Here is a 15,229-nt window from a genome sequence, read left to right as displayed (position 1 = left end):
GTACATGCACAAAACTGTTGCAATATCTGTTCAGACATTACGAATTTAAACACCTTTACGAGTTTTATGCACTTTCTATGTGTAGAACTCGAGAATAATAAAACAAACAAAGGCAACAAAACTAACGCTTATTTGAATTTCCATTTCGTTAAGCTTTAACCATACAACCTTGACGACTAGCCTAAATATTAGCTTTTTTACATGAGTGAACCTTAAGGCCACTCCTTTTATAGGTTTGGATTACAAAACCGCCGACCGTAAATCTTTGGTAAAACGGAAAAATATCTCATTTTTGCCGTTTTATTCATTTTTATTTCCGACCGTACCGATTAGAGGGACGCAACTAAACAAGATTAAACGGAATACAAATAAGATCAGTTTTTCGTACGACGTTATTCATTGGTCAGTGAAAAGTAATTGATACCAATCATAATGCTTTTAACATACATAATGCTTCGCGACAAGGTGACTTCCTGTTTATTTCCGAATTCATTTCCTAGTTATTTACCTAGTAAAAAGCACTTCATTACAGGCAAAATATATTGATTGGTGAGTAAAACATTTTAGAAACATCATTTTATACATTCTTTTATATATTTGTACCGTATTCGTAAATGTCAATGAAGTTTCCCGCTTGTATACTCAACTTCAGTACAGCTTAGAAGTTAATAAGGTAAATTACTTAATAACGTTGAACTTAATTTGTAAGTAGTTTTCAAAGACTTAAAATACACTTTGTTGAGTTTATTGATATGTTGCCATTCGTGTATGAAGGGTAAATTCTAAATAAATTAAGCCAATCAAGATTGAAGTATGATTAAGAAGGGAATTTGAGTACTGACCACACTGAATATAAACAAATCTGCGAGTGTTCGGGAATTTTTGTTAGTTATTATATCAAAAATGTATTGTGCAAGGCCATCACTGTAGTGTCTGAAATCCTCATGATTTCGACAAAAGTTAATCCTTATACTTATTATTTTGTTTTCATATCACTTTGCATGTGCAGTTACTTTCCTAAATCACTTTTTTAAATAAATAACTCGCTGTCCTCTAAATACTTTAATATTATAAAGACTTATGTTGTTAAGTGGCCTTTGAAATAATTTTATTGGTGAGTTTTAGGATGTTGTTCGAATTAACATATATTGATTTGGCCTTATATATTTTAAATATTGTCATGACAGATCAAACATATTATCACTGTACATATTACTGTCGATAAATCGGATGTGTGTTCGTTGAGCAATTAAATTTTGTGTAATGACTTATACAATATAGTATCGTATGGTTAGTTGAATCGGCATCAATTATTTTACATCCGTTATTCATAAATGATTTTTTGTATCCCTAAACGATGTTATACACTGACATTCAACATAAAGATATAATGATAGTGTTTAGTAAAGTGAAACGATTGAAAATCATTGCCGAGATTTGAAGGTTGAAAAAGTTATACAACTGTCTGTTTCTAATGTTCATCGGCCATCGTGCAAAATACCGGCTTCCTCGTTCCACTGCAAGTGGGAAAGTGACTCTATTGTCAAATTATATCCGCAAGAAATATACTTCAATGCTGAGCATAATGATGGGGAGGTGGTATACCCACGGTGCATGGGTGCCATTTATGAGAAAAATCTCCTGGGAAATGAACTTTTTGCAAAGGGTGAAGACGAAGACGAAGCGGTGCTTGTGCTGGACGGGATTCACAGCAACAAAGAGAGCTCATGGGTGTTCACATATTGCAGATTTCCGATGTATGTTCTTCATGAAAAACCCATTACAATCACTATTTCTACCTATATGTTGTATTAATTCAATTTACCTAGTTGTACATAAAAAGTGAGTCCATTAAAATAGAGGCTAGTTTAATGTTTGCTTATCGGTATCTTTTGTGTGTATGTATATGATTACGTTTTTATATATACGATGATATACATATATTTAACATGTTTCATTATGATGATAGGCAATAAAGGCGTCTCATATTAAACGCTTACATTTTATGGACTGATCTTCTTAGCCTGTATATATTAATGTTATGACTAAACTGCATAATTGCCTTTTCTTGGGTCATTTTTAGTTGTTCTGTGTTGTAATTTAATAATGTTTAATATTGAACAGTGTGGGTTAAATCGTGTCCAAAGATGGCTCGGAAATTACGTAGAACAACGAAGAAGGGATTATACCGCAATATGAACATAATCTAATATCTAATAATATAATAAAAAAGTACTCCCGTGGTTGCAGCCCGGATTTATCATGGATGCGGTCGGACATGCGTGGACCTCATCAGCAAATAGTATACAATTGTCAAGAAGCATTGTTTTACTTTTAAAAATAGCAACTTAAAGCGACTGATTCGAACTGAACCAATCCCAATAGTCATAAGTTTAAACTACACGGTATATTAACAACACCATAACGTCCGGAAGCCCCTGGTGTTTTATTGCAACCTTTGAGGCCAAATGTTTTGTTTTTTTAAATATTTCGAACCTTTAATGTATGGCATTAAGGATAAACAATCTCGTAAGTGCAAAACTGGTGATTATCTGTTTTCTCCAAGGAAGAAACGGACATTAGGAGATCCCTTGAAGCTGAAAAATGGCGGCTTCCAACCGGAATAAGGGAATTTATGGAACTGACTGAAATATTTAAGAAAAGCAGTTTCCTTTTTAGCATCTCTCATGAAATAATTACATAAAAAAGCATGTTTTGGATTTAAAGAAGGCCAGCAATTATTATTTTGAATTAGACATGAAAGCGTGTACTCATTTGCTTTGTCACCCAAACTACCGTCATGCCACAGAAAGTCCATCATAGTACATTTATTACCGTATATTCATACGATTGTTTTTAAATGTAACAATTTGACTGTATAAGTAGTGAAATCAAATGTTATGCCAATCATCTGAGTAGCGTGGCTTACTAAGACCGATTTTGCAATGTTCGAGTGCGTAAAGGGTGAGTGAAAATATTAATTAGCGAAAAATAAAATGTTCAGCCCACCCTCCTCCTTGGTGTTCGCACATATTTATGGGGCAATGACCTTCGATTATAAACTCCATTTACTGTAGCTCCATATCATGTAGATCAAATTTGACGGTAAATACGAACATAAACTTTACGTAGGAAGTATGTTGTCGGTTTACATGACTTAGTAAGAAATCTATTTGATAACGCCGTCTGTTTCACATTGTTCGCTGTTCCCTCTGCACGTGTGCGAAGTATCTACGACTGACAGCTAAGGGTGCCGTTGTCTGGAGGAAGTGGAAGCTTACGTCACGAACCCGAATTTAAAATAGATGTATTATCAGCTACCGAAAAGTATTAAAACTTTTCAATACATATTTCAAATATTTATGTTAAAATATTCAAAAACAAATTAAGCATTGACATAAGATGAGCCACTTCTTTTATTGCTTTCTTTCTAATATATAATAAAGCATGCACAACTCAGTACCAAACGTGTGTTCACATTCATTTCATGCAAAAATAGAACAAAAAAGAGTAACTAAAAGGAGCACAACATTTTTATGAATGATAAAATTATCGATGTCTTCCCAGTAACTGTACTATGCAAACGTACTGGAGTTATTATAACAGATCAAATATCTACAATTTGTTTCAACGAAAGGTACCATTAAAATTCAGTCAAATACGTGTGAACAAATATAACTTTTCCGCTCAAAGATATACTTATTTCTGATATTCAGTTTCATATAGTATTTTCATTCATTAAATGTCGTGTTTAAGCCTAGGCCGTTTTCCGAAATTCTTCCGAAGGAGACTCATGTTAAGACAACAGCATAAAAAGGCATCAGTCAGAGACGGTGAAAACATGTTTTGATTTAAGAATAAAAATACTAATTATGTAGTCCCTTAGGCCACACCAAAATGATGTTTTGTTCCGCCAATTTATCGTGGTTGTTTTTTGAAAATCTTAAAACGAACAAATGCGCGACCGCACCAATATTTTAAAGCAAACCGTTCAAGGCTCTGTATCGACGTCATTGACTTTGATCACAAAATGGCGGCTTCTGGTTAACATGTTTTAAGATTTTCGAACTGTGGTGAAATGTTGTTTTCCCATCGAAATGAAAACTTGACTTCGAAGATTGTTTTTCAAAAGGCAACCATTCTTTTAAAAAATGCATTAAATTTAATTGTGAAATAGTTGCCGCTTATCATAGTTTTTTTTTCGTTTTTAGAGTCTGTTTTGCTCAAAAGGCTATTGTCTGCTTGAAGTCAGATAATTACGATTAAAAATTAACCCGATGACGTCAGCGATATAAAACATAGCCTTAACCCCCAGGAATGTTTTATTGTTTGATCTGAAATAATGATTGAAAGTAATACTCAGACGATCACATCAATTTCGGACAAATATCTGGTCACAAATATCGATTCGTTGAGAAAGTAACACTGGTGTGGACAAACCGAAAATGGGTAAGCCTACTTTGAAATTTTTGAGTTTTCTTTGACGGATAAAACTACTCCTGGAACTTGTTTAATTCTGACCTTAATGTTCATTTTGGAAAGCACATCTCATTGTCTTTACAAATATTTTCAACATGAAATGAAAGCAAGAAGTGTATGACGACTCCAAAATTGTTTGAAGCGACTCTTTAATACATGCTTACCATTCATGTTTAAAATTCATGTCTTAAATATCAATCAAAACAAGTGCCTTGTTATAGTACTAATACATTCTTAAATGAAGTTAAAGAAACTCAGATAAAAAATTCAAACCTTTACCTAAAAGCAAGGTTACTATTTATTATGAATAAAAATGAGCATTTTTCTGAAATTCAGTTATAATTATCTTAGCAAATTAGCCTATCCATTTCTCTGCTTACTAAAAACTATTGAGTATATGGTAAGTATTGAAACTTGTTTCATTTCCCAATAAAGAATTAGTTCAAGTATGTTTTTAAATAGGAAAAGGGCAGTATGTTGAAAAAAACGCTAGATTGATTATCAGAACCATTTTTTCGCTTTTTGCTCGCTTTCTTGTTCGTTTTTAAAAAAAAAAAAATATTGTGCTTTTTCACTCGTTATCGTCCTATTTTTTGTTATTAATTTATGGAACAAAACAAAGTGCTGTGGCCTAACTGAATGATAAACAGTACATTGAAATGCCATCTATATTGATTGGTATAACTGATTCATAACATTGGAACATCAGCCTGTAATCATGGCATCTGCACGCATTCGTACTATGGAGTTTTAAGTTTTAGTTTAAGTTTATACGTGAGGCTAACGTTCGGCTCGGGGCAACACGCATAACGATGAACATTGCGAGTGACATTTCCTGACAAAAACTTCCTGCTTGTGAAAGGGCCCTCAAACTCGTAATTGGTGGCCACTTCATCCATTGTGTTTATCAAGTTAAGTTCGAACCCATTGTAAGTCCATGAAGAGAATTTAACGTTGCATTCAACATTCGCTGCTGTCTGAAATAAAACATAGGTGATAATAATAAAACTGTAAAAACAGAATGAAATATTCCCGTTAATTTATTTGAAGAACTTAAAAGAAGTGTATTTCTTTATTTATAATGACAAATTTGTCACAGATACGGATGTCCCCACTTCGGACCAACATAATGATTCAGTGTTGAGCTTTAATATAAATATACATGTGGTGCTAAAAATTTCAATCAGAGAATAATCCATATTTTCACAAACAGCGACCGACTTGAAGCTGGAATCGGGACACTTTTAATAAATATGTATGTTAAACACCAAGATGACCTCCCGTTCATTCTCTTACAAAGCGTACTTGAACCTTTCTAATACAGAAATGACACTGTGATTACGGTTTATTACTGCCACTCAGGTTAGTAGTGGTTCACTGGGACCAATACCTATGTGGAAAACTACAGAAACAAGCTCAGTAGCCAAACGTTAAAACATAAATCCCGTTTAATGGCACAGGGTAAACGCCGAGAATATACAACAACAAAAAAATATACAAACAAGTAACATGGAAAAACAGCACAAAACTCCAAACACAGCACAGTGCATATATACTGTATAAAAAACTAGGTATTTTTATTAAGGATTGTAAGGTACCGCCTTGGAACGGTCAGTAAAATGTACCAAAACCACTGTCGCACACCTTTAAATGCGTCCCATTTTCTGATTTTTGACTTTGTAGTGAGAGACGTTATAGCAACACACACCCTCCCTCGTGTTATGATCGTTGAAGGCTCTGTGTCAATGAATTAGAGTTACTCCTCGTACAGGAATGTTTTATTTTAGTAACAGCGACTAAAGCTTCAACTATTAATCACTTAAACGAAGACATACAGAACAAAGACAGCGTAGATATTAGTATTTATTGTATTTTCACATATACGTAGCTTGGGCGAAATGTTGTCATTGCATATAAGGTGAGTGCAAAACAAAATGACTGAATTTAGATAATCAAACATGTCTCGATGAAATATGTATTCACATAAAATGCGAATTAGAAAGAACCTAGCTAGTATATAGGGTTGTGGAGCGTTGACCCTTGCCTTCAGGCTACTCTTATTGATAACGTTTCAATATTTCGAGATCTGGGCAAATGTTACCCACCCAACCCCACTGTGATTCCATCATTTCAGGATAACGTTATTTTGATATTTCTTATGTTTGAGCTGAATGTCTTGTGATTCTGTGTACCTCTTGTTGAACCTCGGTTTCGTTTTATCCTGTCGCTTTAAAACAAGATCATAGTCAATATCATATAAGGTCATATATACCTTTCATAAACCGGCCGTCATTAGAATAGCCATGCGGTTATTTAAAGACAGTAAACGTGCTAATTGGGCGTAGAAGATTACGAATACATACCGTACACCCATACGCGTAGATCAGTTTTGACTGGTAGTAAACAATGCTGCCGTCTGAGTGGATTATGACGTTACCTGTTGGTTGTGAAGCCATCGGGTATTCATCCGCACTAAATAAAAAAATAAAAACACAGATAATACGATGATGTTAAGTTCAATGTCCTTTAATTACACGCTTTGCATTGTGTAAAGGTAAACTCTTTCGTACATACTTTGCTATATTTTGTTGTGTTTAAAGTGATTGCGCAAATATCACGAAGGAAGAATTAGTTAACATTTTAATATTATCCGCTTGAAACCAAATGCAAAAGAGGTACTTTATACTATATAAACCCATAATGCCGAGTTTTTTTTTTGATGGTATATTTTCAAATACGTAAGATAATAAAAAGTATAATACCTGTTGACTACAACAATGTCGGGTGTCCATATGACGTCACTAGGCACGTGCAGCAGCGTTACGTTAGAGTATGCAATTGGATTCCAGACCAAACGATCGTCAGTCCATTCTTGGTTGTCCAAAATGTCTAACCCAACCACATACTTTTTCTGATGGACATTTAATTGTAAAACTATCAAATAAATATGATAAGTCAACGATAACAGGTTGAACAGTTTTATTTAGTATTTTGTACGCAAGGGTATGGTAAACGGGGTGGAGTACTTACTAAAGGTCGGTCAGTTCGCGATAGTTAAATTTAGGCGAAATATGACTAGAAATTAGGTGCGTAGTTTAATTGGAGATTACACCATAGGTTATAGTACATTGAAGATCTTTTACAACAAATTGCGATTATCAGTAATTGTGTTATGCATTTTCAATAAATTTAAAAATGCACAAAAATGTTGTTGACCACGGCTTTTGGTTGATAAATGTCTGACGGTATTTTTGTTCACTGGGGCAGTTTTCAACTGAAAGCCATTTTTGCATGTCAATTTAGTGACAGTTTCTTACTGTCGATCTATGTGTAAGGTTTTTTGATAGTAATGATACTGACTGACGTTTAGCAGAAAATTTAAGTTCCGTTTAACCCGTACATCAAACACTTTATTCACCAGACCTTAGTAGATGAATAATGATTTTGGAACCATTCAGGTTTTTATTATCTCAGAGCATAAGATATGAAAAGTACAAAATAATGAAATATCTAATTAGTTTCATTAGTGGCATTAGCAGGAGTTCTTTTTTAACAAAGTGTAAAAGGAAATAATAATCTACATTAAGATGTCAAAGAAATTCATTCTTCAACAGTTATATTTCAAATATTTTTTCATACTCAAACTAGTGTCTCGACTGTCTGCATTCTAATCCTACCTATGGCACTTTGCGCTTAATATGGAATCATCAGTGCAATGCTTAGCAGCTTAACCCGCTTTAAGTGTTAAGTTGTGTAATGCGAAGCACTGGCGTCTTTATTCTCGTTAACGGGGATGAATGCCACAGCCGTAACTGGGACAGGTCACAAGTGATAAACTGTCTTTGCGTGTTAGCTCAATTGCTGGATAAGCTTATTTGCTAGCACGGGTCGCGAGTTCAATACCTGGACTGGTTGCATTATTTATAATCTTGTGACGCAAGGGAAATCAGTGTATATTCTTAATTTAGAATCGATATGTCAGTTATAGAAAGTAGGGACAATTTATAACTAATTAAAAAAACACAACCATTACCGAATACAATCCGACAATTCTTCTCAACTCGATAAAGTGCGACACATTTAGAGGTGATCCCTGCGGTCGAGCCAGCTTGTTGTATTGGCGGAATAGTTCCTTGAGAAGTTTCTGCTCGCCAGTCAATTCACTAGGCTTTTGATATTCTTCTTCATGAGCCGCTGAAGTTAAAATCACATTGTAAAACAAGAAAGAAAATGTTCACACATCAAGTCGGCGCGATTAAAGTAGGAAAAAGGGCATGCAATTAGATCTCCAAATAGTTGTTATTTACTTCAATCACAACATGTTATGTTAGCATATGCTCAAAATACAATTTTGTTGATTGTAGCATAACAATTGTATTTCTGTGAACACACTTAACTATTATGATTAATTTGAACGTGGCTAAACAATACTATTTATTATAAGGTAATACTCTTGAATTTATGTTTTTGAATGACATTTGCAAAACAAACAATTAAGCTTAATATCAGTTTTCAAAAACTCTCTTTGTCGCCGCTCGACAATAGACATGCGTAGAAGATTGAGAAGTATTTAGGAATGTGTTATAGTACCTTGTAACCTTCGTCTATTCGGGGATGAGTTGCTATTTAAAATCAATATTTTCAACAATAAAAACAATATTCGGAACCGTTATAATAAGACTTCGTTATCAATAAAAGTAAACCTTTTAATAAACACACTGTACCTCACATTTTATCGTGCAATGGGAAAATATCAAAAGCTTAGTTCTGCAATATATGAACCTTAGATACATTTTGGACAATATCAAGTAAAAACAGGTAAAGCCGACTAAACACTGTACATCAAAACGCCCGTTAACTGTTTTCGGCCAAATGTAGACCTGCCTTTACTTTAAAGCTGCACTATCACATATGATATCAGATGATAGATTTTTTCAACCAGATGAAGATATCTTAAATTTTAATGAGAACATTATGAACAGTGAAATGTTATGTTTAGTGAAATGGATTCACCGTTTAGCATTAATGATGTTTTAACGAATATAAAATATCATATATGGGTCACAGCTCAGGACCAGATACAATTATAAATGAACTCATGTATCATGGTAAAACTGTATTAGGTCAAATATTATTGATTTTTTTAATAATATTATGCAAATGGGTTATTTTCCAGATACATGGAGATACATGGAGTCAATGGATATATTTCCCATTGCTGTGAATGCATGTGTCAAATCAATAACACTTATTATTGATCAATCTTAGTTTGTGTTAGATCGTACTTGTGTCGCATCTGTCGCTTGTACTGTCAGAGAGTTTTGTACATGAACAAACACCGCCTGTGCATTTGGCGCCAGAAGAAAGACACTCATCGTCTTTATTACACGCAGAGCCAATGTCCACTGACAAAACAAAACAATCATTTATATTTAATAATACATGTTATCCCATCAAATATTATAATTAAATTCAAATGTATTCGCTTAACCATATACTATAAATGGTTAGCACATTTCATGTAACACCACTCTTAAATATACTGCTTTTCCCTGTAAAAGCAATACATATTTAGTTTTCTGATTACGATATAAATTCAATAATACGTGAACAGTTTCTGATATTGTATAACTGCGATTTTATTTACCCTTTTCCTTGCATTCTGGCAAAGAGCCATTCCAAGAACCGTCTGTTTGGCAAATCGATACACTATTTCCAAGTAAGTAATAGTTGTTTTCGCAGTTAAAATATGCCGTTGAGCCATATTGATTTGAATTTGAATAACTGACTGATCCATTCGTTGGAGCGGGCAAAAGTGTACATTCTGAAAATCGGCAATGGATGTAAAAACAAACACTGTTCTATTATATGTTTTTTTTTTCAAACGATATTTAAGAATGAATAAAATGAAATTGTGAAACAATAATGCACAAATATCAAATTATCGTGTATACAATATTGTTGTTTTATATCTTCAACATATGGAACTTCTTCCGCTCATCAATATACAGTGACTGACTCAAAAATCAATAATAGGTTATGTCTAAAAATATTAACTCTGTCTGGGTGTCTCCTATATACATGCCTTATTTTAGGAATAAACTGCATAATAAAGTGAAGTGCCTTTGCCTTACGCATGCTTATATATGTGAACACAACTACAGCTACACTATACGTGTAGACTTGCCTTTAAAAGCAATCAATAGTGTACTTCAATATCGCTATAAATGACGAAAAAAGATCCGACTCCGATATGTTGTCATTTATATTGTAATTGATCTGGATGTGTAATAAGCAGATAAGAAGTTATTTACATCTCATAGTCTGTTTTCATTTTGAATTAATCGGGGTTTTTTAATGAATCAAAGGCATATCAGCAAGAACGTTATAAAAATCAACCTACATTTTCAGCCAATGAAATTGCAAATAGGAAAAAAACGCGGTACTTACTTTACACATTTTGTAAATTATACAAATATTTACAAAAGTATCGTTTCAATGACTTATTAAAACAGTATAATTGAAAAAGATGATCGAAAGGGCGATTCAAACCTAAAACACTAAGATTACGTTGTATTTATTTTAAGTCGGAAGAAATTGACCTTCTTTCGCTAAACCTCAGATCCTGATTAGGATAATGTATTTAGTTAAAGATTTTCAAAGATGGTATGGTACTTAATATTATATTTCAAACTATTTGGTTGAATAACCATTTCAAATATGTATTGCTTCATCATTAGCATACATACCTTCCCAAAGATAAACGTGAATATCACATGGTCTTTCAAACCCAGTTTGAGTGCTTCCGACTGATAAATTTTTCCAGATTGGGATCACCGTCCTGAAGTAAATATGGTAGACTCATTTACATTAAGCAATCCTGATTATGCATTTCGAACACATACCTTCAACTCATCTTAAGACAATGTTCTTTTAAACATACGTACAACAATAGAAGACTATAAATTTAAAGTTATTTAAAAGGAGCACGAATTGGTTTTATTATAGAGCCTGTTTCTGTAGTATTTAATTTAAATATTATCGTTGTTAATATCTTTACATTAATGATCAATTCTCAAAAAAAATATGTTTTGAAACGGTAAAACAGTGGTAAGGTTTTTCTAATAACACAATGGAAACAACAAGGAAATGCCCAGTAGTCGAACATCTTAACCATGACACCGCTGAGGGTCACAAGGTTATGGCAAAACATAAATTAAACGAGAGATCCAAAACTCTTAACACAACATTAAATATGAACAGATAAATATTAGTAAATCATAAATAGGACAATATATCAAGTTATAAACTTGCAGTTATTTAAAGTGTTGCCATGGAGCGTTTAAACTTGTCGCGGAAACGGCTGGGCTCTATTCTTACCTCACAACTTAAGCTTTTTAAGCGCATGGTTTTGTTGAAATCTCCGATATGTTGTATGCGTTATGTGCCAATCGGGAAGTCCCGAATCAACTTCTTTGGTTTGAGGAAATGCTCTCATAATCGAAATGATTGCGGGAAGCAGTACGTACTTCAATAATGCATAACATATTCAAAGTACTGTTAATGCATGCCCTTAATTAACAACTTATTTTTTATTTTTTGAAATATTATAAAAAAAACACGAAGGCTGGCCCCTTTAGGATTATTGGCGTGTCCTTGTATTTCCACCGTATTATGACGCAGATGTTCTTACTTGGTATCCCAATCTGATATAATGTACATTTCCTTGTATAGTGCAATGCCAAAGGTATGTATGCTACCAAGCGAAGCAACCGCTGTTACATTCGTTCCATCAAAGTTTGCTGAACCTATGTAGTCATATGCTGCATCTACCCAGTATATGCGACCAACTACAAAATAAGTTCGAGTTAAACAACATGTATTAACGCTGTTTAATACGATTAGGTCAATAGTATGGCATAGGTGAGAACACACAACCCTAAAATATATCCTGGTATGTAGGATGTAAATATATTATATTTTCTTCCTTTGGGGATTCAAGTAAAGTTATCCATGCTTTTCAAAGGAACTGAAACTGATTTTAAAAATGTTAAACTTATTTTGTCAGGTATAAATAGCTCTCCCCTATATGTTCTAGCCTAGTTTTGTTTATCAAGCTCACCTTGAAAGTCAATTGCCAGGCCATTTGGGAAATACAAATGTTTTTCAGTAAATAAAATTTCCCTCTCTGTTCCTTCGTATGTGGCTCTCTCAATGGTTCTCACTCCCCAGTCAGTCCAGTAAATCATCCTGAAGTTTTGTTTAAAAAATAACAACCATCAAATCTCAATTAGTCCATGTGAACTCTTCTTTTTGTCGACCGTTCAATCATAACAATATTTATTGACAAACGGTTGTTTACGTCATTGTTAAGGACAGTATCGTATTGTGTGCATTTGTTTTCTCCAAGCGTAGACCTGGGTTTTGTCTGTAGGCTTTTCTCTGATATTGCTTATTATAGACGTAGTCGTATTTAATAGTCTCTGATATTAATTATTTATTCTTTAAATATCAGATTCACGCAGAATACAATAAAATAAAACCTCATCGGCAACAGTACCTTTCCGTTGTATCCAAAACAATGGTACGAGGCTCAGACATATTTGTTGAGATGACATCTTCATAGTCGTCGTAGTCATTCATGTTTAGTTTTCGAATGATGTCATTTCCGGTATCGGTATAGAACAACAATCTTGCGTGGCTGTCAATTGCAAGGCCATCGATGGTTGCTAATATGTATAAAGAGACAGGTCCCATCTTATGTCAAGTATTACAGGATTAAGCTCAGCAAAATATTTTGGTTTCGGTATTAATTGTGTAATGCTTTCCTTTTAAAGAGTTAAAGGATTTGAAACGGAAATTATGATAAGGATAATCACGATAAAAATTAAAGTGTAGTTTAAACAGGTCATTGGTCAAATGAAACAATATATTGTTATGTATTACGCTTAAAATTTTCCGGGAATTCTGATACTGCTGAATATTTTTGTCTAATAATGTATTTTTTAAATAGCTGTTGCAGCCAAATATAGAACGGAACTAAAGTAAACAAGTGTTTATGCAAGACAAAATTCTATGTTTTTCTTGACCTGTTTCATTGTTGATTATTTCAACACGTACGTCTTCCCCGTCTATGGTGGAGCTGAGAATACGTTTGGTGGTTACATCGGAAAAGTAAACTCTTTTTTTCACAACGTCGAAATCAATTGCAATCATGTTGCTTACGTCGACAGAAAGGTTGTGGAAGACATGGTCACCAAGGTCGCCGTTCACGAGGTTGATCACACTAAAGCCATGCATGTCAGCAACAAGAAGAAAGTCTGTTTGTGGCAAATCTACAAATGCATTAAAGATTTGAATGAATGATGGTTACTATTAATTCATTCTTGAGTAGGAATCCCGTAGAATCATAAAGTGCATGCAAAGTACGGAAATGTACAGCAATGATAAAAGCAGCACTGTTGCAGTCTCCTAGCAACGGTACACGTGGTATCTAATATTTGGGAAGCATTTTGACATAGCAACTCAATAATATTTGGACGCCATTTTAAGCCGCTTTTCCGTCTTGCTTTTGCATGTTTATTTCCACTCTGAATGTTACAAACATAAGAGCATAACATTGTGCATATTTCATACATAGAACTCTTTGTAGAGTCATACACATTTTCAAACTTTAACTTGCTATGAAGATACGTTTTGATCAGTTGAACTCTTAAAAAGTAATGCTAAATTTGCATAACCTGTTAACAATATATTTACAGAAATAAAATGCGCTTAACATATAAGGTATTTGAATCAAAGTAAGATAGCAATATATTACACCAATTGCAATATTACACTGAATGAAACATATTTGATTTTTATTTCATACTTTAAATTCATTAATACTATCAAATAATTCAAATTTGATTGTTAAATCACGCCATGTTTTAGCCAAAACACGTCGTACAGGATTTGACATCATTAACTAATCTTCTCTTTACGTTTGTTTTGCTTTTTGAGAAACGAGTTTAAATAAGAGAAACAGTGAAATTATATTTCGTTTAACCCACTGAATCAAACGGTATATAATCCAGGTTATAATCCACCGTAAGGTTTCAATTAATAACCGACAAGTATTAACTAAACGTTTCAAATTTACCGTAATGAAGTGCAATTACACGGTGGTAAAATACTTTGCATTACCTGCCTTTGCACATGAAAGCGAAATTATAATTAATAGATAAATCCGCATTTTTCTCGAAGCCCTTTCTATACTACTAGAGACATTACGGAAATGAATTAATATTATAGTATCTATTTTATTTTGCATATATATGGGCTTTTGAAATAACAGGAAGAAAAAAACAGCTCAGTGATTGAAACTTGTGAATATTATCCATCTTCAAGGAGGAGTGTTGCACAAAGAAATAAGGTCATTTGTCCTCATTTCAAGTTCAACTTTATTGACACATTTAACTGTATTTAAGTTGTATTCGGTTTTGCACTTTATATTAGAATTCGTAATATATAAAACTCACAAACACGCTGTGTTTTTTTAAAACTGAAATCACTAAAAATGAAAAAAATAAAAATCACACGAACACGTTATGATTAAATTGGCGTACCTCTAACCCCCACCCCCACCCACTGCTTTATTAGAATACTCTTAGTGCAGTGAATGTCATAATTTTGGATTTCAAAGCGTTTCATAAAATCTAGCATGCACTGGTATAACATGTTTGCAGTTATAAAGTAACAAAGGAATAAA

At 33.5% G+C, this 15,229-nt stretch overlaps 1 protein-coding gene across 2 annotated transcripts; it reads right to left on the bottom strand.

Annotated features, from left to right (window-relative positions):
* Positions 1 to 3,398: 3,398 nt before the first annotated feature.
* Positions 3,399 to 14,766, bottom strand: LOC128214271 (prolow-density lipoprotein receptor-related protein 1-like). Of its 2 annotated transcripts, none has more exons than XM_052920651.1 (12): positions 14,665 to 14,766; positions 13,569 to 13,814; positions 13,040 to 13,208; positions 12,602 to 12,729; positions 12,173 to 12,329; positions 11,229 to 11,320; positions 10,127 to 10,303; positions 9,765 to 9,884; positions 8,513 to 8,673; positions 7,242 to 7,390; positions 6,843 to 6,951; positions 3,399 to 5,456 (listed from the first exon to the last, which is right to left on the bottom strand). In XM_052920651.1, exons 1-12 carry the CDS (start codon positions 14,711 to 14,713, stop codon positions 5,220 to 5,222), a joined length of 1,794 nt encoding a protein of 597 aa, XP_052776611.1. In that variant the 5' UTR covers positions 14,714 to 14,766; the 3' UTR covers positions 3,399 to 5,219. The 2 variants fall into 2 exon arrangements, with proteins under 2 accessions (XP_052776611.1, XP_052776612.1); XM_052920652.1 differs by lacking the exon at positions 3,399 to 5,456 and adding an exon at positions 5,486 to 6,706.
* Positions 14,767 to 15,229: the final 463 nt, after the last annotated feature.

This window comes from Mya arenaria, chromosome 13 (genome assembly GCF_026914265.1).
Source record: "Mya arenaria isolate MELC-2E11 chromosome 13, ASM2691426v1".
Classification (NCBI taxonomy): Eukaryota; Metazoa; Mollusca; class Bivalvia; order Myida; family Myidae; genus Mya; species Mya arenaria.
This window is presented reverse-complemented; position numbering and strand designations above follow the sequence as displayed.